Genomic DNA, 24370 nt, shown 5'->3' with positions numbered 1-24370 from the left:
AGGTCATTGGTAGCGCAGCTGAGGAAAAAATATGCTTGGGCGGTGAAGTTACGTAAAAAAGTAATTAAGGAAGAAGCCTGGGATTCTTTAATGGATTCCGCCACCCTTAAACATAGCTCTAAATTCTGGTCAATAATAAATAATCCCATATTTGCCCAAACACGTAATACAGACCTTGAGGCAAATATACCAGAAGTGGATTGGTGTCACTACAACGCGGTTTATAACAACGCATTCCGTTACATCGGAATTTTTACAACGCAGGATCCATTACATCGGATGCCATTACAACGCATGGCATTACATAGCAGATGCTATTACAACGCATGACATTACATCGTAAGTATAGGTAAGTATACCTTTTTAAAAAAAATGTAATTAAGTTAATTTAATTAATTTAATTTAATTAATTTAATTAAAATACATTTTAAAATAGTAATTAATTTTATTTAATAAATTTAAATCTATTTATTTAAATTAATTTTAATAAAAATTGTAATTAATTTTATTTAATTAATATAATGAAATTAATTTAATTTAAATATTTTTTTAATTGTAATTAAATTAAATTATTTAAAATAATGTATTTAATTTAATTATTTTAATTAAGAAATGTAATTAATATAATATAATTAATTTTATTTAACCTAAAAACACCCCTGTACCCCAAAACCCAAACCCTGCCCTGAAACCTAAAAACACCCCTGTACCCCAAAACCCAAACCCTACCCTGAAACCTAAAAACACCCCTGTACCCCAAACCCAAACCCTACCCTGAAACCTAAAAACACCCCTGTACCCCAAAAACCAAACCCTACCCTGAAACCTAAAAACACCCCTGTACCCCAAAACCCAAACCCTACCCTGAAACCTAAAAACACCCCTGTACCCCAAAAACCAAACCCTACCCTGAAACCTAAAAACACCCCTGTACCCCAAAACCCAAACCCTACCCTGAAACCTAAAAACACCCCTGTACCCCAAAACCCAAACCCTACCCTGAAACCTAAAAACACCCTTGTACCCCAAAACCCAAACCCTACCCTGAAACCTAAAAACACCCCTGTACCCCAAAACCCAAACCCTACCCTGAAACCTAAAAACACCCCTGTACCCCAAAACCCAAACCCTACCCTGAAACCTAAAAACACCCCTGTACACCAAAACCCAAACCCTGCCCTAAAACCTAAAAACACCCCTGTACCCCAAAACCCAAACCCTGCCCTAAAACCTAAAAACACCCCTGTACCCCAAAACCCAAACCCTGCCCTAAAACCTAAAAACACCCCTGTACCCCAACACCCAAACCCTGCCCTAAAACCTAAAAATACCCAAACACCCCAAAAAATATACCTCAGTACCCCAAAACATATACTCCTATACTCATATTTATTTAAAAAATTACTTAAATTAATAAATTTAATTTATAATATTTAAAAACATAAATAAATATTTTTATTTATTTTTATTTATAATTAATAATAATTAAATCAATTATATAATATTAAATAAAATTAAAAAAAATTATATACTTACCAATACTTACGATGTAATGGTATGCGTTGTAATACCATCTGCGATGTAATGCCATGCGTTGTAATGGCATCCGATGTAATGGATCCTGCGTTGTAGTAGCTGCGTTGTAACAGCATTACGACGTAAAAGTTGCGTTGTAAGTGATACACACCACCAGAAGTAGAGTGGCTTAATCACTTTTCTGCTATATATGGGAGTAATGAAATCTATGAAATATTTCATATCCCTTGGTATTCTGTTACCCAGCCGAATCTAAGCTTTAGTGAAAATGAAGTTAAGGTCGCAATAACTGGTTCTGCGAAGAATAAAGCTCCTGGACCTGATGGGGTTCCTCTGGATATATATAAATCTAATCCTGAGATATGGGCAACGATATTAATGAATGTTTTTAACCATGTACTTATAGGGGGTTTTCCAAAAACATGGGCATGCTCAATCATAGTCCCAATTTTTAAAAAAGGGCAAAGAAGTGATCCTAAATGCTACCGCCCTATATCCTTGTTGGATTCTTCTATGAAGATCCTGGGCAAAGTTCTGTTGGCTAAAATTAATAAGTGGACACTAGAAAATGACATTTTGTCCAATGCCTAGTATGGATTTCGCTCAGGAAGAGGGACAGAGGACCAATGCTTAAATCTCCATATGATCATCTCAAAATATACAAAGGCTAAAAAGGGGGCAATCTTTGTTGCTTACATGGATTTATCAACAGCATTTGATTTAGTTAACAGAGCAAAGCTGTGGGCCATGTTGTTAAATTTGGGATTGGATCCTCCTCTGGTCCATTTTTTAGCTGAACTCCACAAAGATTTAAAGGCTTCTATTAGAATGGATCAAGAGGGACATCGTACAGCATGGTTTAAATCAGGCAGGGGTGTGCGGCTAGGCTGCATCCTTGCCCCTATGCTGTTCACACTATACATAAATTCTCTGGAAAAAAACCTTCTGGCTGTCTCAGTGGACACACCGCGCGCAGGAGACACTCATATTCCGGTGCTTCTGTACGCGGATGATGCCGCATTGATAGCTAGGACACATTTAGGTCTACAGAGACTTTTAAATGCATTTAGTGACTTCATGTCCTCTCTTGACCTAGTTGTGAATAATTCTAAATCACACGTTATGGTTTTTGGGACTGCTAAAAATAATATTAAATCTTTTTACTGTAAAGGGGAAGTGATTACTAATGTTAACGTTTTCACTTACCTAGGTGTAGTTTTTGATTCTAAGGGTAGCTGGATTCCGCAAATAACAGCTAAAACTAAAGCGGTGAGGAGCTCTGTAAATGCTATCCTAAGCTTCTCAAGGAGACTTGGGGGGAAACCAAGTGGTGCATTATTAGCTTTGTAGAGGGCAAAAACATTAGCTATAGCACGGTATGGAGCAGGTCTGTGGGGTTATGTGAAAACTGAAACTATACAAAAGGAGGTTAACAAGTTTTTTCGCTCTATGTTAGGGCTCCCTCCGTCGACAGCCACTTTCTCAGTCCATCAGGAGCTTGGAGTAGGTTACATTATCGATATCCTCTCCATGGCACCTATCCTACTATGGATTAGGGTTTGGATCAATAACAACTTGGGTCTTAATCATAAAATACTGATGGATTGCTTAAAACTTGATAAGTACAAAGATATTGCTTGGCTGTCATATATTCATAAGTGTTCAGTGGAACTAGGACGCCCCGAGATATTTTTCTCCCCGCTTGGCCTGAAAAAAGCAGACCTAGACTGGGTTAAGCTTAATTTCTTCAAACTTAAGACCTTGGAGAGAGAGGAACATCAATTAACAAAACCCACCGTTAGATCCCATTTTATGACAATTACCTGTATAGCTATTCAACCGTACCTTACTTTAGTTAATATTCCATTTCACAGGTGGCTTCTGGTTAAATTTCGATTTAACCAGATTTATATGGTACTTTGTGATAGTCAAGGTTGGTTTAAGCCCGAGGATGCACCTGTATGCAAATGTGATGACTTTTCCCTGCAAAACAATATGCATTTAATGCTGTTCTGTCCTTTTTATAACGTTCCAAGACAGAAGTATTTGGTACCTTTACCGAAAGGGAAAGCTTTTTTACAGGCAAAACCAGCACTCCTGTATTTACAAATGCTAGAATCCCCCTTGGTGATGTTCAGCGTGGCGAACTATCTTGTTGCTGCTGTTAGGATCAGGAAGTGGATATTACAAGTGTAATATTGGGGTTTGTGATGATTGTTGTTTTGCCTCACCTATTTGTACATGATGATTTTTAATCTCGACATTTTTTAATAATTTTTGATACTGATATTGTATTGTATGAAATTTTTATATGAATTTGGAATGTCTTTTAACTGTTTGTAGTATGCTTTTATGATTTTTAACAAAATCGAATAAAGTGGTTTTTGACTTGACTTGACTTGAAACGGCGGCATGCATGGACCATTTTAAACTCGTACAAACTTTTAAAACCTCAACCCTACCTCATGGTGCACTTTAGGCTATCCTTAAAACCAAAATTCTTGGCCCTCAGAATGGGTGACCATTTCTCCAAAGACTTGATCCCTTCATGGAAGGACACACATCAGGGATTAAAATGTAGACTATGTGATTATCACAGTGAGACCTTGTGCCATCTCCTGTGCACATGTGTGCCCTTAAAAGACAAGAGGAAAACCTTTTTGAAACCAATTTTTAACATCCTACAGATTCGTACCTGCAGGCAAGCTGTGACCAGCTGGATGGGAGCAGGTTCAAACATCCTATTATGCCGCGGGGTAAAATTTATGAACTTTGTAGAGTCTCAGCTTCAAAAAGTAGAAACAGACCATAGATAAGGTCTGAGATAAAGTGTTTAATTAATGAACAAGAAAATATATATTTTTTTTACTAAATGAACTTTTAATTCGCTGCTATTTTATCTGAATTTTGTATGTATGCTTTATGGTTATGACAAACCAAATAAAGTAAATTTTGACTGACTGAATGCTTTATACATAACCCTTCCTCTATTTCTTCACTTGAAGCATTGCTAACGTTTGCATGAATTAGAAATCTGTTATACGTGGCTGTTCTTCTAACACACTGTCTTCCTATTGCTTTCCTAATAGATATCCTTTACTCTATTTCATTGTGCTAGGAATGTTCAGCTAGCTAGCTAAAGATTGCATGAGCTATTTATGTGTTCTGAGGTTAATCCCTGATAACTTTCATTCTTTATTTTGGAAACCATTGCTGACATGATACTATTACCAATTAATCTTAAAACATTTGAGAAACTGGTGGACAGGAAAATAAACCTCATTAACCTTCTGGATCCTGATTAATCTGAATGAAATGTGCCAATCACATCCCACGTTTTGGCTCAGAACCACTAACATCCCCCACTTCCTTCTTTCCCTTCAGCATTTTTTAACTAACATTTGACCCAGCGGAGGGTTGTATTACTTGCCAAAAAGCGCTTCAAGGCCTTGTCAGCCGTTGTAGGTCCTTCTGAATCTTGATTCATCTGAATGTAGTATGACACTCGCATGTCCAGGCTCAGACCAAAACCACTAAGGAATCCCACAGTTCATGCTTTCCCTCCTATGTTGTCGAATTAACCCACCAATATTGGGGCCTCTTGAGTGAGGTACTACTTCTCTTAAAGGGATTCAGTTCCTTGTCAGGATTATGAGGCACTTTGTAAATACCAGTGAAGTTAAATCCAGTACAATGATTAATCACTGTGTTACCAAGATTATCAAATTTAAATCCCTCTGCGTGGCTCACAAGGCACTCCTAAACAAAGCCCCTCTGATTTCTTGCTCGACACTTGCTCTTCCCCTCTAACCCAAGCAGAACCTGACGATCCACCAACGCCCGTTGGGCTGTGGTCCCTACGTTCAGAAGGGCGAGAAGCGGAGGGTGGTCCACTGCACAAAACGTGGCCACACTTTGGAACTCCCTTCCCTACACTTTGCGGACAGCCAACATGGAACTACCATTCTGTAAACCCTTGAAGACCTGGCTATTTGAGAGTACCCCCCTCTGGAGTTCTCTGGATATCTGTGTTGCACTAATAGTGCTGGGATGCCCGCGGGTAGCTATGCGCTCTACAAATGTTATATAGAATAGAACAGTAAAGTTTAGTTGACTACTTTGCTTTGTTTATCTGGTTTAAATTTCAGTGTTTTTTGATGCTCCAAGTTAGTTTTCAACAAGTTTATGGTGAACCTTTCCAACTGTATATGTAATGTAGGCATGAAGCATACCCTCGTGAGTTGCAAACACGTTTTTTGTATTTTAGGTCATTTGTTGATAATTAGTGATTTAATGTAATAGCTGGTGGCTTTCCTGAGGCATATTTAAACCTATCCTTCAAAGTGATGCCAAAGTGTTAGCTTTCCAAAATTTCCAAAAATGGATTAGACCTGTGTTCTCCTATAAAATGACCTCATAATGAGTGTGCCTGCATTCCTGATGTGGCCCATAGCGGAGATACCAACCACCTCAGAAGTAACACGGTCAGAAAAAACTCCACATTCCTATTCTGTTTCATCCAAACCCTGAAATCTCAAGTGGAAATTGTGGGAGGAATGAGGAATTACAGGAGGAATACGGGCCAGAATGACTGATTTCGTTGGTAATTCCTCAGGGTATTTGTCGGATGCAATTTATACCTCATGTAATTTAGGACTCTTGAATTTAATGAGACCACTCCAGTATTATTAACTTCAAGGGTGCTTAGTTAACACTTCCCAAATAATTGAACTTGTGTGGAGGCTAAGAATGTATTATTGATTGCATTCATTTGGAGCTTGGGGTTCCAAACCATTGACTTTTATTTGCAAACTTCTAAAGTAGGTAAAGAAAGAAATTGATTGATAACATTAGTTTTCCTTTACACTGGTACAGCCCTGTAGCGTGCTGCCTGACACCCATTTGGTGACCTCACTGAAGCATGCACCCTGAAGCCGGAAGCGGAGTTAGGTTATAAATAAAGGTGACCTGCGCATTCATACTCTGTGCAGGAGTTAGCCTCATTGCTGCCTCCATGTCTTTCCTTGGTGGTTTGGCAGTTTTCACTACACTGGTGACCAGGACAGCAAGGCCAACTCCGTGATTACACCGCCACTTTTGATTAGGCCACTTCCGGCCATCCAGCATCAAAAATCTTGGACCAGGGTAAGCAGATCCACTATATATTACAGGTCTAAAGCGAGGGCATCATTGTCAGATGCCTCATCAGGACCTGTGCTTAAGTGCCTGAATATGTAAGTGAATTCCAATATTGCTGTCTGTGGACTTTGAACTTGTGCGTGCATCCTGACAGTGCATAACCATCCTCTACATGCAGCCATATTTGAGACCCCAATACTTATATGCATTGCACACATAGTTTTGCTCGCTGAGGCATTGGTGCTTTCCCGGCTGTCACAAACTGACACCAAGACTGTCTGCCACTCACCTGAGTGCTGTGAACTGGGTGCCTGCACATTTTGTCCACTTTCATCATTGGCTAGACACTTAAGCTGTTACCTTGGGGAACAGTAACCGAAATGAGGTCCAGAACACCAAGAGAATGTACCAGAACCTGCCCACCACCACCACAACCAGAAGACAAAGGACACCAGAACCTCCCATTACACTTGTCAACAGCAGCACCAGCTCACTCCTCCTTTCAGCCAATTGGCTGCACCAACCACCGCCACATCTAGTTAGAATGTACGGATTGCATACCTTAATAAATAATTGAATGCCCTAAAGGAGACAAACCACACATTTGAAAGGTTTCTACATATACAGTTTGACCGGAAGGAGATTTCGAAGCTGTTTCAGCATCTCCCCGTCACAGGTGAGCATGACTACGATTGAGTTGTAGATGCTTTCAACGAGGACTTTACCCACAACTTCTTTGCACTGAGGATGATCCTGAAAAAAGAAGTGAGGGCACAACTGATTCAAAATTGTCAGTCTGTACTGATGCACTTACTCATCTCAGACAATCTGGAAGGACTTTAGATGCCGTTGTGACTCTGGCAAAATCACTTGAATATTCAGATGCAAAGCTGGTGATCAAAGAAGCAAAAGACACACAATTGATAGATGGAATGCAGAACCAATCAAAACATTCATCCCCAGTCAAGAGGTCTGGGTTAAATCCATCATTCTTTTGCTCACCATTCCACCCCAGTTTAGTCCTGGCCATTTGCAAATTAGTTTGAACCTGTGCCTCATGGGAACAGTCCAGCAGGAACTGCCAAGCCAGGTCCTCTCTGGATCGGACACAAGCATCCTCAGACCGGTTTCAGGGTTTCACCCCAATTCAGCCAGGATAGCTTCATTAGCTAATGGCTGATGAGTGCTGAAAGCTCGAAACCGGTACTAGGATGGTTGTTTCCAGTCCAGGGAGGACCTGGCCTGGCAGTTCGGGCGGGACTGTTCCCATTGGGCTCAGGTTAAAGACTGATTTGGATATGGCTGGGTCCTAACTGGAATGGCATGGTGAGCAAAAAAACGATTGATTTAGGCCCAGATCTCTGTACTGGGGTTAATGTATGACAATGTTCTGCATTTTGTCCATCAATTGTTCTTTTTGCAGTGATCAAAGAAGAGCATGAAGAACAATGCCTTAGCAATGAAGAATCTATGAAAGCAGTTAGAAGTTGGCAGCCCAACAAGAGATACTACAAGCAACACAAGGAGAACCCCTTGAAAATACCAAGTTTCAGATACCCTGGAATGTCGCCACACTCAGCACCCACTGCCCACAACAAGGAAAATAATGCCCAATCAATGTCAAAGAAAAATCACAGCATGGATGGACCGGTGTATCCCCTTCCACCTATGGCCGCTCATAGAAGCAGAATTACAAACACTTAAAGATTTTAGAGTCATAAAGAAAGTCCCTGATCCCATACAATGGGGGTCGTCCATAGTGGTGATGACAAAACTAAAGCAACCAGACTGTGCATAGATATAAGATTCTCAAACAAAACTATTAAGAGGGAGAGACACCTGATACCAACTTCTGATGATCTAATCAAGGGCCTGAACAGACATGATTGTTCTTAAAGTTAGAAATCAAAGCAGACTACCACCAACTGCAGCTTGACTAGAGAATCAAACAGTTTAATCAAAACAGTTGCTGACAACATACAAAGTAATGAACTTTGACATATAGTCAGCTGCTGAGATGTTTCAAAATCCGATCAGAGAAAAAAGTTGTCTGAACTAGAAAACATCTTAAATGTCAACAGTGACATTCTAATCTTCAGTTGCAGCATCACTGAGTTCCATGAGTTCCGAAGGACATCTGTGCAGAGTCAATTCCTACAGAGTGAAATCCAGTTGTATGGATATGTGCTCTTTCAAGCAGAAACAAGCGTTGATCTGCAAAAAGCTGTTAACATAAACATGGCTGCAAACCTGCAAAACAGCTCAGAGAAATGGAAATTATAAGGGATAGCAAACTACTGCAGTACTAAAGCGAACTGTCCATGGAAATTACTGAAACACAGTTAACATTTGAAGCAGTTGAAGAATCCGTTTTGAGTGACATGACCACAAAATATTTCACCACCTCTTGTAAGGTAGAACTATAAGTGGGTGCCAGCCCCATCAGGTTGAGCAGTTTTCATTCAGGAACAGTCCAATGGCAGATAGAGGCCAGTCACCTTTGCCAAAAAGAGCTTTGTCTGAGATAGTATAGAGATCCTGTCATATTAAGAAAGAGGTGCTGGCAATCAAATGAGGTTGCACCCATTTTCATATGTACCTGAATGGGCATCGCTTGAGAAAGGTCATGGGCATCAAGTCCTTGCTACCAATATGATCAAATTCTGCTCCCTGAATCAAGAAGTGCACTCTCCAGCTGCAAAAGTCCAGCTTTTCACTCTTTTGAAACCCAGGCTGCGATAACCCGGCCAACTACTTATCTCAACATCCTGGTTATCACTGCAGAAGTCACAAGCACTTATCACAAAAGCGTATTGTCCAATCAGCCTGCCCCAAAGCATTGTGCTGGAACAACTAAAATGAGACAGGTGTCTGTCTCCAATGGGCAAATGATGCTGATCTCTTCAACTCATAAAAGATGTGCCTTACAGGCTCACAAGACCAGTGCAGCATTAGTAGACAATTCTTCCAGGCCCTGTGGTGAGTATGCAACAAAGTCAGCTAAACCAGTGTAGGAATTATGCTACATGGGTGGAAGAGCGTTATCCCATTTCGGATTGCATAATACAGCAGGGCCACCAAGGGGTGCCCAACATCAAAGCCAGCTTGATAAGAAATGTCTGGTTCTGAAGCATGGAGAGTGGTCATAGAAAAGGAATGCATAGTACCCTGGTGTTAGACTTGGCATATTTTATGTGGTACCTCCTGTACTTTTTATGCTGTGTTGGATTTTGTTTTTGCCTGCTTAGATGAAGACGGCTGAAATGCCAGAAACCGGTCCCCGGAAGCTTGTTTCCTTCCCAGTGTAAGAATTGGCTTGTGTAGTCTGGTCTGCCCTGTTCCCATGATGCACTGGGCCAGGGACAGACTAATTTGCATACAGCCAGGTTCTGAAACTGGGATGGTGCAATGAGCTAAAAAACGGTGTTGGATCTAGCCCTGATCTCTTGACGGGGTGAGAGTATTCTGCTTAATTCAGAGGCTCTGTCCATCACCACCCATTGTTGTAAATATTTTTGTCCACCCTAAGCGTGGAAGGGTATACTCAGATGTGAGTCCCTTGCTCATTGCACCATCAGGATTCAAGCAAGCCGGGCCGAAGACGGCTGAAATGCCAGAAACCGGTCCCCGGAAGCTTGTTTCCTTCCCAGTGTAAGAATTGGCTTGTGTAGTCTGGTCTGCCCTGTTCCCATGATGCACTGGGCCAGGGACAGACTAATTTGCATACAGCCAGGTTCTGAAACTGGGATGGTGCAATGAGCTAAAAAACGGTGTTGGATCTAGCCCTGACCTCTTGACGGGGTGAGAGTATTCTGCTTAATTCAGAGGCTCTGTCCATCACCACCCCTTGTTGTAAATATTTTTGTCCACCCTAAGCGTGGAAGGGTATACTCAGATGTGAGTCCCTTGCTCACTGCACCATCAGGATTCAAGCAAGCCGGGCCGAAGACGGCTGAAATGCCAGAAACCGGTCCCCGGAAGCTTGTTTCCTTCCCAGTTTAAGAATTGGCTTGTGTAGTCTGGTCTGCCCTGTTCCAATGATGCACTGGGCCAGGGACAGACTAATTTGCATACAGCCAGGTTCTGAAACTGGGATGGTGCAATGAGCTAAAAAACGGTGTTGGATCTAGCCCTGATCTCTTGACGGGGTGAGAGTATTCTGCTTAATGCAGAGGCTCTGTCCATCACCACCCCTTGTTGTAAATATAGATGTTTTGGGCACTTTCCCACTGCTGATCAGTGTCAAAGTGCAAGTGTTCCCTGCATAAATTGTTATTACCATTGGTTCTCTCTGATTGCCATATTTGATTTACTTTTAAGTCCCTAGTAAAGTGCACTGAGTGTGCCAGGGCCTTTAAATCAAATGCTACTAGTGGGCTGTCAGGACTGATTGGGCCACCCACATGAGCAGCCCTGAAGAGGTATCTCAGACATGCCACTGCAGTGTCTGCATGCAGTTTTAAACTGCCATGTCGACCTGGTAAGTGACCCCACTTGCCAAGTCCTAACCTTCCCTTTTCTTACATGTAAGGTGCCCCTATGGTATGCCCAATGTACCCCCATGGGCATGGTGCAGTGAGCGGATGTGAAAGGTAGGACATCTACTGGTGTGTGCGACATGTCATGATAGTGAAATACTGCCAAATTCGTTTGTCACTATTGAAAGGCTATCTGCACCATAGGATAGAATGGGAGATACTTTGGAACATCTTACAAGTATAACTTCCCATTGGGACAAGATGGAGAAATAAAGTTTAGGCTCTCTGAACTCACAATTTAATAACACATATTTTAGTAAAGATGTTTTTTAAATTGTGTGTTTGAAAATGTCACTTAGGCATTTTCTTGTTTACCTATTCTGTGTGCCTCTGCCTGTTTGTGGATTGACCATCTGGTTTTGGACATGGGCTGGGATGTGCATTCACTGAGGGGGCTGAGGTGTACCTGGCACTTCCTGGATGACTCAGAGCTGAGCTGAAAAGATCTTAGCTGCATTTAAAGTAGTGCAAGGAGTTTTCTTGCACCTGAATAGGACCGGTTTCCCTTGAACAATGCTGTCTCCACCCCCTGTGGCCATACTGCATCAGTGAGGACAGACCTGAAACTGGGCTCAGAGGCCCTCGCACAAGAGAACAAAGACAAAAAACAGGTAGAAGTAGTAGACCATAAACCATAGAACTATAGATCACTTCTGGACTCAAGAGGAACCTTTGCCAAGGAGAAGAGCTGGAGAGCTGTGAGGAGGAGTACTGCCCCTTTGCTGTGTGCTGTGTAGGGTTGGCCCTCAGTTGCTGTTTCTGACAAGGAAAGGACAAAGACTGGAACTTTGAGGGGAACCTGCTTGAAGAAGAATCTCCAAGGGCCTGTGTGTGCTGGTCTCCTGTTCTGAAGTCTCAGGGACACAAAGACTTCACCCCAGCTCCCCTAAACTCTGATGCTGAGAGTTCTGACCTGCCAGGAGATGCCTATTCCAGTTTGGGGTCTCTGGAGCTTGTTCCTGCTGTTGGGAGCTGGAAGAAACCTGAAGAACTGAGAAAATCGGCACATTGCCCTTCTTGCGGCTGTTCTTCCCAACGCAGCACCGCCATGCGAGAAGAATCTCACACATCGCTTTGCTGCTGAAGAGACGATGCAGCGCCTATCGCGGATGCAGGAACCAAAGCATCGTGGCTGAAGAAACCGACGCAGCGCCACTGGCCACCGCTTCATTGATTGCTCACGTATCCCGGATTTCCACGCATTTCAACAGTGCGGCAAATTTTCACGCCGCATTACCTGCAGACCAGAACCATCTTGGAGTCAATGCATCACTTCCCCCTACAGTCTGGATTCAATGCATCACTTCTCCTGTGTGCAGCAGAACTGTTGCATCTCCTCCCCAGGGACTCAGGAATTCACTGCGGCTGTTTGGCCTTGTGAATTTTGACGCATCTACAGGTACTTTATGTAGAATCACGCATTCATAGTTTTCTGTGGACCAAGTTGCTTGAAACCCTTTTAAAGTCATATTCTTATTACATGTGTGTTGGATTTTTGTCATTTTGGTCTGGATGAGTTTAGATAAAGATACTCTATTTCTCTAAACTGTTGTGGTGTCCATTTGTAGTGTTATCACTGTATTAATGGGTGTTTTGAGTACAAATAGTTTACACATTGGCTTTGTGATAAGCCTGTCTGCTCGTGCCAAGCTACCCAGGGGGTGAGCAGGGGTTATCTAAAGTGTGTATCCCCCTTATCCTGTCTAGAAGCAAGGGTCCATATTTGGACAAAGGTACCTACCTCTGCCAACTAGAGACCCCCATTTCTAACACTTGGAAGGAGATTAGAGCTGATTTCTGTGTTTTATCAAATGGGTAACACCTGCTGGTTCCCATTAATGGGTGCATCAAATTCAAAGTCATCAAAAGTGCACGGTCAACCGCTTTGAACATGTAACCTGAAATTAGAAGACTTTGCAACATTTAGGCTCCTCACCAATACAAACACTGACAACGGACTTCTTTCCAATAACCTGAATTTCAGGAGCTCCTTGATTCTCCAGGATACAAACACAAGAATATCTTACCTTGCTGGCCCCAAGCCATGGGAAAAGTTGAAAAGTTTACCAAACATTAAGCAAAGTACTGAAAGCATACATCAAGCAAGATGTTAACATCGAGTGCGCCATCCATAACTTTCTTCACATGTATTAAAACACTCCACATGAGTCAGAAAGCTCCTGTGACCCTGTAATTTTGGTGGTCATGTACCCCTTCCCAGCATCGCCAGCTGGAGGTCCACACACGTCTACTCCATGAGCCAACATCTTCAAAAAAGGAACAATGATGCAGATATTAGGGGAGGCAGGCAAAACTCTGGGACATCCAACTTGGTGAGGACTTGTTGGTGCAAAATTGGCACCTATGGATCGAGTTCAAATTGCTGTTTACGAATTACTTCCTGGGAATGGATTGAAGTGAAAGGCACCATGATTGTGGAAAGGCACTGGAATGAAACTGTGAATTCGTAGCATCTCCTGTTTCAAGGAATGGAAAGATGTAGGCTTCCCATAAAGCCATTCAGGGGACATAACGTGTAATTCCCAAAGAGCTGGGTGGGTCGACTTCCCAACCCAGTTATGACTAGTTCCTGATGTGCTGGCTGATTCAAACAAAACCGTGCCCCCACTAGAGACCAGGAAAACATTACTCAGCTGCAACAAGGGTTAATCCAACCTGCGGCCAAGCTCAACCTTGTCCCAAAGACTAAGAGCCTTTCCAAGGTGAACCAGTCATACGGGAAACTGCATGCAATGACAGTCATTAACTTTCTTGTTTTTTGTTTTCAGATTATGTTGAGGAGAGATAAGTGAGTCATCCAACACTTGTGGTGGAATTACCAGCTCATGCACCCTGACGTCAAGCATGGAGTCAGGTTATAAATAAAGGTGGTCGGGCGCACGCTCACAACACTGCTTTTGCTACCTTCTTTGGTGACTCGGAGGGAAGTCACTACAAGCCCCTCTTTGTTCAAAGAGGGGCTTGTAGTGCGTCAGCATGAACTTATCATTGCTTTAAAAAAATGAACCACTAATGTGAATTAGTATTTTTTAGTGCATATGGTACAATATTGTTGGCGTCAATCAACCTCAGAGTATTATTTGCCTTTATTGTACACTCAGCAACTTTCTCTTTTTCCTTTATTTTATTAGAGGCAGCAAGTTGTCATGACAGAACAATGGGCTAAAATGAAAACTAATATTCATTTCTCTGTGATGCATCCAGGCTGGGCTGATACTCCAGGTAATAATAATGACTCTATTATCTTTAACGTATTTAGGGTTTGGATGTCCATCAATCATAGCATGCTAGAAATGTAAATATAATTGTTAGACCTGTCAGCCTTGGGGTGGTATTCCCCCCAACATTTTGCCTTACTCACCATTTTTTAACAGGTCAGGTTTTTGCTGTGCTTAGGACTATGTGGACGTCTCTCCTCTAAAATCGGTAATATTTGCTTATCCCCAATTGGCATATTTAATTTATTTATAAGTCCTGAGAAAAGTGGTACTACTTGAACCCCGTGCATGTAAATTCAATGCTACTAGTGGGCCTGCAGCACTGATTGTGCCACCTTTATATATCATTTTGAGAATTTCAGGAAACAACTGTAGTGTGAGATATCGCCCACATAACTGTCATTTCGCTTGGGCCTGTATAATTCAATGCCAGAGGACTATCCCATTTTTTTAGTCATCATGGGCCAGGAGGATAAGGTGTTGAGACTACAAATAAACCACAATGATTTGATGATTTTGTGATACAAATGGCACGTAAAGGCATTGCAGGAGTTGGAGGAATTCCCTCTGATTAATGTGACTAGGTAATTATCTGTTTAAAGTGTCCAGCTTGATGTTGCAGTTAGAATGCTATCTCACCAGGCAAGAATTTATTGGCACTATATTTGGAATTTGGAGCATGGTTTTGATCTCTCTGGACTGTATTTACATGTATCTATTTCTCTCTTTGAATCAAAACCAAATGGCTTCATACCAATTTTCTCAACAGATGAAACAGATAAATGCAGGCCTCCCACTTGAAGTGTGAAGCGGCCTCAGTTCCTGTAGATACATCAGACATCTCAAATATCACCCATTGAGAGAATGCCAACAAAGCAAATCACATCTTGATTCATTTTTAGATTGTAATGCCGACATTTACTACTACATTTGCAGTCTGGCTGTGTTTTCTGCAAGACCTTTATCATTGGACTGAATTCTTCTTACACCTCTTTTTGGGTTTATGCACAGTTTTAACTTGTATTATGCAATACTGTCCTATGCTCAGGGTGTTAGTAGGGAAGACGTTCTGCAGAGTACATTAACTGATGTTAATTACCTTCCATGCATTTATGGCCTAGGGCTGAGAAAAATGGTGGATAACGACATGCAGGACTGACCAAATAACAGCAATTATCACCTGAGAGCTTATGGGAAATAAGGCTATTGCATAGCATTTAATGACCTAAAGTCGGTATTCAAACTCATCCCTAGGCATAAATTATGGTGTGTTCTACAGGAGCTGGGCCTTCCTTCTGAGATCCTTGCTTTGATTGTTCATCTTCACGAGGACAACTATGCAAGGGTCCGCTGGGGTAACCAAGGGCAACTCACAGACCCGATTAGAGTCAACAGTGGGGTCCGACAGGGCTGATTGTTGGCTCCTACTTTCTTTTCAGTTTTCATCAATGGAGTGGTCCAACACTTAGCGGAAGTCCCTGCTGATGCGCCCTCTCTGGGGGGTGTCAAAGTAACAACCGTATTGTTTGCGGACAACATGCCAATAGTCTCCAAGACCAAGTGGTGTGCAACTGCTTCTAGATTGCTTCAAAGCCTTTTGTGGAATGAGAGGCTTGAAGGTCAACACCTCAAAGACTAAACTCCTACTGTTGAATCTCCACAAATCGTTCAAAGGCAAATTGGTATTGGGGGGGGGGGGATCCCCCTCGAGAGAGAGAGTGGCCACCTTTGACTATCTGGGTGTAACTCTCTCTGAGGAAATAGCCTTGAAGCCCCACATTACAAAGCAGATTCTTCAGCTGAAAACAGACCACTGGGGGGGGTTTGATTAAAGAGCATAGGACCTCCGAGACCAAACCAGTAGCAGCCCCACTGCAGAGCCCACACCAGATTTGGGATCATGAGGTAGTGGGCTCTGCACTGTATGGGGCCGAACTTTGGGGATTTGAAAATTTGGAAGGTCTTCTTGTTACCGAGAACAAATTCTTGAGAACCCTATGCTCACTTACCCAGAGCACTCACCTTCATCCATTAAGGCTATACGTGGGCAGAACCTCAATTGTGGATAAAGCGAGGCTTCATCCCCTGCTCTTTTGGTTGCACTTGAAATTAACCCCCAAGCTCTCCCAATATGCTGCTGCTCTTGATGAAGTTTGCACACTTGACCATTTCAAGGAAATTGGGTGGTTTACTGAAAGTCAGGTCACTGCTCTCAGCGATAGGACCAGGGAGCTCGTGGGAGGCCAAAGATTCTAGTTCACAGCCCAGCAACAAATTGGTTAAGACCCAATATTGGAGCTGGGTGGCACAGACTACCATTACTCATCTGTCTGGGGGCCGTCTTACATTAGAATTTATGGAATTTAAATTGCTAAGTGTATATGAACAATACTTGGAGGTTATCACGATTCCACAGGATAGGAAGCTTTATAACCAATTTAGATTTGGCTCCCTTCCTGTGTACTCCTTTACAGCAGCTTGGCGACAGCCCTCCTCTGCAATGCAGTACTGCCCAGTTTGCCCTCTCACTGTTGAGTCAATTAGCCACATTTTCTTTGTCTGCCCCATGTACACCTCTCCGAGAATCAAATGGCTAAAAAAAGCCCATGTTTGCAGGTCGCTTGGAACTCGATGCCACCAAGAAGCGTTGTGTATTTTAAAATATGACTCTAGGCCTTTACAGCCAGATTTACAACAGCCTAAATAACGCCTTGCAAATTGCGAGGCGCAATTTAGGATGTACAACAGTGTGTAACTCACTGTTGGCGATTCCCAATGGAGTCGCAAATAGAGAGGCTCCTGAATATTAATGAGCCTCTCGCAATTTGTGACCCCATTGGGAATGGCAGGCCCCTCCAGGTATGGTGGCCTGCTGGGCTCAGCAGACACCATGTCTGGGACTGCTTTCAAATAAATCAGTTTTTTCCCCCAAATACAACCCGTTTACCTGAAAGGAAAACGGGATGCATGTAAAAAAAAAAAAAAACATTTTATTTTCATTTTTAAGGGCAGGCAGTTATCCCTGGGACCACTGCCACCCCTTAAAAAATATTTCCCCCTACATTTGCAAAGGGGGGTCCCCTGGGGACCCCTTCCCTTTTGCGACCCCATTACCACCCTCTTGAAGAGGGTGGTAATTTGCGAGTGTTTTGCGCCCGCAATTGAGGATACAAAATATTTGTACATAGGGTTACGTACGCTATTAGGAAGGGAATGCCCCTTCCTAATAGCGAGTCACAAAACCCAATTTTGCGAGTTGCAAAATAGGGTTTGTACATACCCCATGCTGTTTTTGCAAGTGCAAACGGGTTCGCAAACTCGTTTACGCATGCAAAAACCTTCGTACATCTGGCTTTAAGTCGCTTGCGCAGTTGCTAAGTTTCTTGGTAAATTGTGGATCATTGGAAGGTCTGCATTAAAAACGAGATAGCGCACATTTCCTTAACTTTTACTAATTTTTCTAGGTTGTATGTCAATACAAAGCGGGCTTTTACCCCGCATGCCGTTACAATGCGGGGATTACAACGAAAGTCGTTACAACTACTTTCGCTGGAGGGCGCTGGATAGTGGAATAGTTTAATTTTCTATTCCAACTCCAGCCCACGTTGGCAGTAGGGAAGGTGTGGGATAGAAAATTAAACGATTCCCTATCCAACAGCGCCCTCCAGCGAAAGTCGTTGTAACGACTTTCGTTGTAATCCCCGCGTTGTAATGGCAGTGCGGGGTAATCCCCGCGTTGTTATGGCTGTTCTCCATTTTTCTAGCCCATGTTTTAGAAAATATCTATATGTCATTTACTTTTGTTTATAGATATATTTTTAACATCGTGAATGCATGATGGGTCATGCTGCGTAATGTTATCGTGGCGTAAGCCTTTGTTCCCACATCTCTTATTTTCCTGACTGTTGTTTTAATTGTTATATGATTGGCTGGTATAAATCAATTGGAAATTGATTTGTTGTATTTAATGAACTTTTGCCAAGTATTTATTTCGGATTCATGTACTGTATGCTATTGCACTTTTATGGTCGCAATGACCAAAATAACGTTTTATGATTGATTGGCTATTGCCACGTACGCCCTTTAAACTCACCTACCAGAAACAATGAACCCCTTTCCTGCTGGGCCTCCCCCCACCTCATTGCTGAGCCATTTTTTGGCTGTTGGAGGTAGTTCGTGCTCAGGGCTCCCTAACATTTTGTTCCACATAAGGAATCCATACCAAATTTGTGGCCTTTTTTTCAATTTCCTGGGGATTCTAAAGGTACCAAGGGTTTGTAGATTCTCCTGGAGGGGATGGAGAAAATTGGCAAAATATTGCTATGTTTTGAGTTTTTGGGGGAAAATTGGAAAAAAATGTCCTGGATAAAAGTGTCTGTTTTTTCCTAAAAATTGCATCAATTAAGTTTCCTATGCTAAAGTCGCCATCTTCCCATCGTTCAGGAACATGCAGAGCTGAATAAATAAAACAATTAGTAAGTAAAATTTTATTCGATCATTTTTGTGACCATAACAAAAATCACAGTTCATAGTTAAAACCAAATACTTCATAAAAGAGAATTAAGAAGGAGAGGTACCTCCATATGAATTTAAAAACTATTAAAACACGATCCCTCTAATATGTTCACAAGCAGAAGTGCATTACTTAATATAGTATTAATCACAGTTTGTTTCCTTTTCCCACATGTTTTTTGTTTTCACAGTTCAAAATCACAGTTTACCAGCTAGGTAGTTTTAATAGTCTTGGCTCTCCTCCACCAAGCATATAGCAAAAATCTTGAGAGTGCAAAAACAGCCATCTAGTTGACTCTGATTTAAAGATTCTCATTGCATCTACTGGGCTTCGACATGATAACAAGCGACAAATTGGTGCAATTCAATTCCTGTGATAGTCTGCATAAGCTGTACAGTAAAGAATAAAGTGATTACTAGTCTCTGTGGCAGAATGGCACATAGGACATGTCGAGAGAAGTAAATCATGTCCCCATTTACTCTTTACTGAATTTAAAGGCAGAGTGCCATACCTAAATTGTAAGAACAGCATTCTCGCCTGGGGTGGTTCGGCCTCATCAAGGAACAGTTCAAAGCTATAGTTAAAGGCCCCCTCAAATCTATTGAGGAGGTTCTGGATTCCCGTTGGTTTTCTTGCAATAAGTAGGGTGTCATCCGCAAATAGCAAGAGGTGAACAGTTCTGCCCGCCATTTTTGGAGGATCTCACTCACAGTTGAAAAGCTCATCTATAACTCCATTTACAAAAAGTGTAAATTAAGTAGAGGCCAGGAGACACCCCTGGCGGACACCTTTTTGAATAAATATGTTGCCCGTGAGTCCACCGTTCGAATTCCATCTAACCTTTGCAAAGTTGTTTGCATGCAGGCGAACCAAGATGTTAAGCAGGTATGGTGGTAAACCCATATCTCTCAGGACGGACCACAGTTGGGTTCCATTGATAGAATCAAAAGCTGTTTTTAGGTTCTCGAACACAACGTACAGGTAACCTCTATTGATGACCACTTCCTTCCAAATTAACATAAGGAATCTGAGGACCTGATCCGTTGTGCTCGTGGACTCCCTGAAGCCCACCAGGAGATCGGAGAGTACATGATTATTCTCCATCCACTGTTAGATTCTAGCTAGTATGACCTTCCCAAAGATTTTTTGGGAGACATCGATGAGGCTGATGGGTCTGTAGTTTTCAGGAAAGCCCTTTTCTGCTTTCTTGATAGTGGGGATAATTTCAGCGCCTTTCCAGGTCAGTGGGAACTCTCTCCCTTCCAGAATGGCCTTGAAAACTCTAGTTAGTAATACCCCCCATATTTTAGGCTATGCCCTATACATGTCTCCTGGCAGTTTGTCCAAGCCAGGGGCCTTCCCTTTCTGAATTACATTTATTGCCAGAATAGTCTCCTCAACCATGATGGGTGTACCTTCCCTTAAGGCAAATAGAGCGGGGCTTCCAGGGTATCTATTTTTTCCTCCCCCCTCGGGGCTGCATACAGGCTCCCAAAGTACTCCTCCCAAGTTTGGGGCTGCAATAGGAAACTATTTTCTGTTTTCAGGCTGCTAGAGCCTTTGGCCATTAAGTGCCAAAATGTTTGACTGTTCCTCATCTTTGAGGCTTCCACAAGGACTCTCCATTTCTCAACCTCCCAGTCTTTTCTAGCGTGTCGGCCCTAATCTCATTTGTTGGAGCTAGCTCCATTAGGGCTAACTCTACCCTTTTATACATTTTTGGGAGGGCCGTTTGATCTAAGAGAATCATCGCCATTTAACACTTCTCTCGTTATTACTTGTGATCACTGGAGCATTATTTTGTAATGTAGGACCATGACAATCCAACATATTAAACATTGTTAAAAATAAAGCGTTATGATCGCTGCCGTTCCTTTCTACGACCACCATATCTTTTATATTTCCCCAAAATTCAATATCGATTAAAAAATAGACGATTCTGGATTTGCAGGCCCCTCTCTTAAAAGAAAACCCGGCTCTCCTATCAGAGTCAGTCCTACCATTGCAAGCTTGTAACCCATGATCTATGATCAAAGAGTTTACTTGTTGAACTGCCCTAGTACACTTTTATATTGATGGGATTTCCGGTTTCGGGATTCCTCTTGCTTCATCCCCTTCTTCGATAAGTTCCTGAATATAATCAACAGGCTCAAAAGTAATATTTAAATCACCAGCAATTATTAGCCGGTGCCTCCCTCTTGCTAAGTCAAGATGGTTCCCCAAAAGTGTAAATGTTTCGGAGGGCCTGTGTGGACTACTCAGCCGGTTGTATACATTCAGGATCTTTAAAGGGGCACTCCCCGTGGGGAGAGATATTTCCAGCCCAAGTATATCTTCACATCCAAGGCTGAGACTTTTAATTTTCCCTATCAGGGAGTTTTTCACCCATATCAGTGGGCCCCCTACAGGTCGGCCCATTGGTTCCTTCTTGGCCTCAACACTAAAGGTAGTAAAATCCATTTTATACAATTTCTCTGCTTTCCAGGTCTCCTGTAATAAACATATGTGGTATTTATCAATAAAACTGCACCAGTCAGGATCATTAAGCTTTGAATTGATACCAGCCACATTCCAAGACAGAATTGTTAAATCACTAGCATATACAATATTTATCTGGGGGTCCCTCTTGTTAAGTTGTTTTCCCCCATCTTCGGGATACATATTAGGTTGGGCGATTGTACTAGAACAATTTAAATGATCCTTTACCCGTTCGTTTGGTTGTGCCCCATTTGTTACAATAAGTCCCTTACCTTCACCTATCATCTGTCTAGGAACTCCATTGAGTCAATCTAGATCATCTAGATTTGAGAGTGGCTGGTATCTGTTTCTAAGTTCAAAAGCCCTGGGCCCTCTGTTAGAGACTTCATTCTCATCATCAGTGCCCCCTCATTTGGTGCTAAATTCCTATAAAAGTAGGCCAGGGGCAATAGTTTGGGGCCTTGTCCTGAACTTTGATTTGCTAATACCAAACCCCATCAGCCAGCCACTTTGCTAGCGAGCGGGATCTGAAACTAATTACAATGCAATCCCCATTGTATTTCTTAGGCATAGGGCCAACCCACCCCACCCTTCTTACAAACAAAATGTCTCCAAAGTAAACATTTGGTAGATCCACATTTTGAGCCAACCAAACGCAACCTGGGCTTCATCCTGGACTCCTCCCTCTCGATGACCAAGCAAGTCAACGCCGTCTCATCATCCTGCTTCAACACCCTGCGCATGCTCCGAAAGATCTTCCGATGGATCCCCACCGAAACCAGGAAGACGGTCACCCAGGCCCTCGTCACAAGCCGTCTGGACTACGGGAACACCCTCTACGCTGGAACCACAGCCAAACTCCAGAAAAGACTCCAGCGCATTCAGAACGCCTCAGCACGACTCATCCTGGACATCCCTCGCCACAGCCACATCTCTGCCCACCTGAAAGACCTGCACTGGCTCCCCGTCAACAAGAGGATCACGTTCAGACTCCTCACCCATGCACACAAGGCTCTCCACGACACGGGCCCGAAGTACCTCAACAGCCGACTCACATTATACACACCCACCCGCCAGCTCCGTTCCGCCAGCCTCGCCCTCGCCTCCCTCCCACGAATCCGCAAATCCACCGTCGGAGGAAGATCCTTCTTCTACCTGGCAGCCAAGACATGGAACTCCCTCCCCACCCACCTACGGCTGACCCTGGACCATCTCGCCTTCAGGAAACAACTCAAGACCTGGCTGTTCGAGCAGTAGCGACCCCCCCCCCCCCCTTCAGCGCCTTGAGACCCTAACGGGTGAGTAGCGCGCTATACAAATTCGATTGATTGAATGGCACACCTTGTTCTTAAGCCCCGCGTGGGATTCCTTGTAGTTTTCTGTAAATGGTGAAGTATTAGTTAGCATTACTACATACGGGGAACATTCAGGTGGGAGGTGCAGTGTAATTTTATCGTCACCTCTTACTAGACCGGATTTCAGGTTGGCTGACGGGGGTTTTCCTACTGGTGCAATACTTTCCTCCCTCTCTCGTAGGGCAACAGGTGGTGATTTTTTTCCCTTTCCCCTACTGGATAGTCTGGCCTGTTGTCCGTTTCTAGGGCTTTCTTTAATACGGGTTCTATTTCCGATCTAGCCGTGGCACCAGTGGACAGCTCCAAGTGACTGTTGGTTTGATCCCTGGCTTCCGTCCCCCATTTGCAATGGTCATGGTGTGTTATTAAAACATCTTCTGCACCCACCCTCCTATTGTACCCGGCTTTCCGCTCCACATCCATTCCCACCCTAATCACTGTTACAGCATTTAGCAGCAGTTCTATATCAGCCTCTAATTTTTCCAGCCTCGAGATTAATGGGCACAGGGTTCTTGCCGGAGTTTCTTCCAAGAGGTGTGTTAACCTTTCAGGGGAGTTGGAGGGGGGAAGCTCTGCATTCTTAGTTTTATCAATAAACTTGCTCCGGGTCTGAGGCCCATCCCTGGTAACCGCAATTAGGCCTTAACTGTTTTTCTTTGACCTGGTATGGGTAGAACAGGAGGGTTCAAGATGTTTGGTCTTTCTCCTATTTTTCAGGACCATAATATTTTCTAATTGGGCAGGTGCCTGTTCTGGAGTCCCCTGGCTGTGCATTAACTCTGGGTCCAATATAGGGAGTAATGGAGATTTGTTAAATAGTTCACTAGCAGTGATAGCCTCAGTTGTGTTAATAGTACCTGTTTCCGCTAGGATGTTATCAGTTACATGACCACCTTCTACTGATAACCTTCTTTCCGCTGTTTGTATCTCCTTTTCTATCGCCTTTGTTGCCCATAGTAGGTATCCATCTAATATCGATGTCCCCGATGTCTTTGGGGTAGTAAACTTGGTGCCTCCTGATCTCCGTTTTGCCGCCATTTGCTAGCGACTCGTGCAGCTGGTATGAACCCAATGCCAAATGGTATGGCCCCTCCTCCTCCTGGCTCTGATGGGCGCATACGGGCCCGCCCTTGGCCCGGGCACGCCCGCGCGCATCCCGCGCTGCCGGAGCCCGCACTGCCCTTTCAAGGGCTCCTGTCACTTCCCGGTGACTCGTTGTTCGTGCGCCTCCCCGTTAATGCTGGGATTAGTAGTTCACCCCCCAGGCCACACAGGGCGGTTCAGGCAATCTCGGGCAGCCTCTGCTTAAGTGGCGGTTGCGGTCTTTCCTCGACCGTAGCAGCAGCTCAACCAAGGCAGCAACTCCCCGATGGCAAAGCCCAACACAGGGCCGGCCTTAGGCATTTGCAAGATGTGCACCTGCACAGGGCCACCAAACCCCAGGGCCCCCACGCCGATATATATCCTTAATATAATAATCCTCTGAGGATGGGTACATATTTGCGTGGCAGCCCCTGGCAGGGAGTTGGCGGCCTCCGGCTCTGTTCCACTTCCAAACACCCTGACCCCCCC

General features: G+C 43.2%; 1 protein-coding gene across 1 annotated transcript in view; it reads left to right on the top strand.

Annotated features, from left to right (window-relative positions):
- The window catches only part of LOC144792860 (dehydrogenase/reductase SDR family member 12-like), a 290090-nt gene that overhangs the window by 181338 nt on the left and 84382 nt on the right, over positions 1-24370 (top strand). Inside the window, exon 8 of the mRNA XM_078668054.1 lies at positions 14366-14456. Within this exon, the coding sequence (XP_078524180.1) occupies positions 14366-14456 (91 nt within the window). The remainder of the gene's footprint in view (positions 1-14365; positions 14457-24370) is intronic.

The sequence above is a fragment of the Lissotriton helveticus genome, chromosome 11 (genome assembly GCF_964261635.1).
Source record: "Lissotriton helveticus chromosome 11, aLisHel1.1, whole genome shotgun sequence".
NCBI classification, from domain to species: Eukaryota; Metazoa; Chordata; class Amphibia; order Caudata; family Salamandridae; genus Lissotriton; species Lissotriton helveticus.
This window is presented reverse-complemented; position numbering and strand designations above follow the sequence as displayed.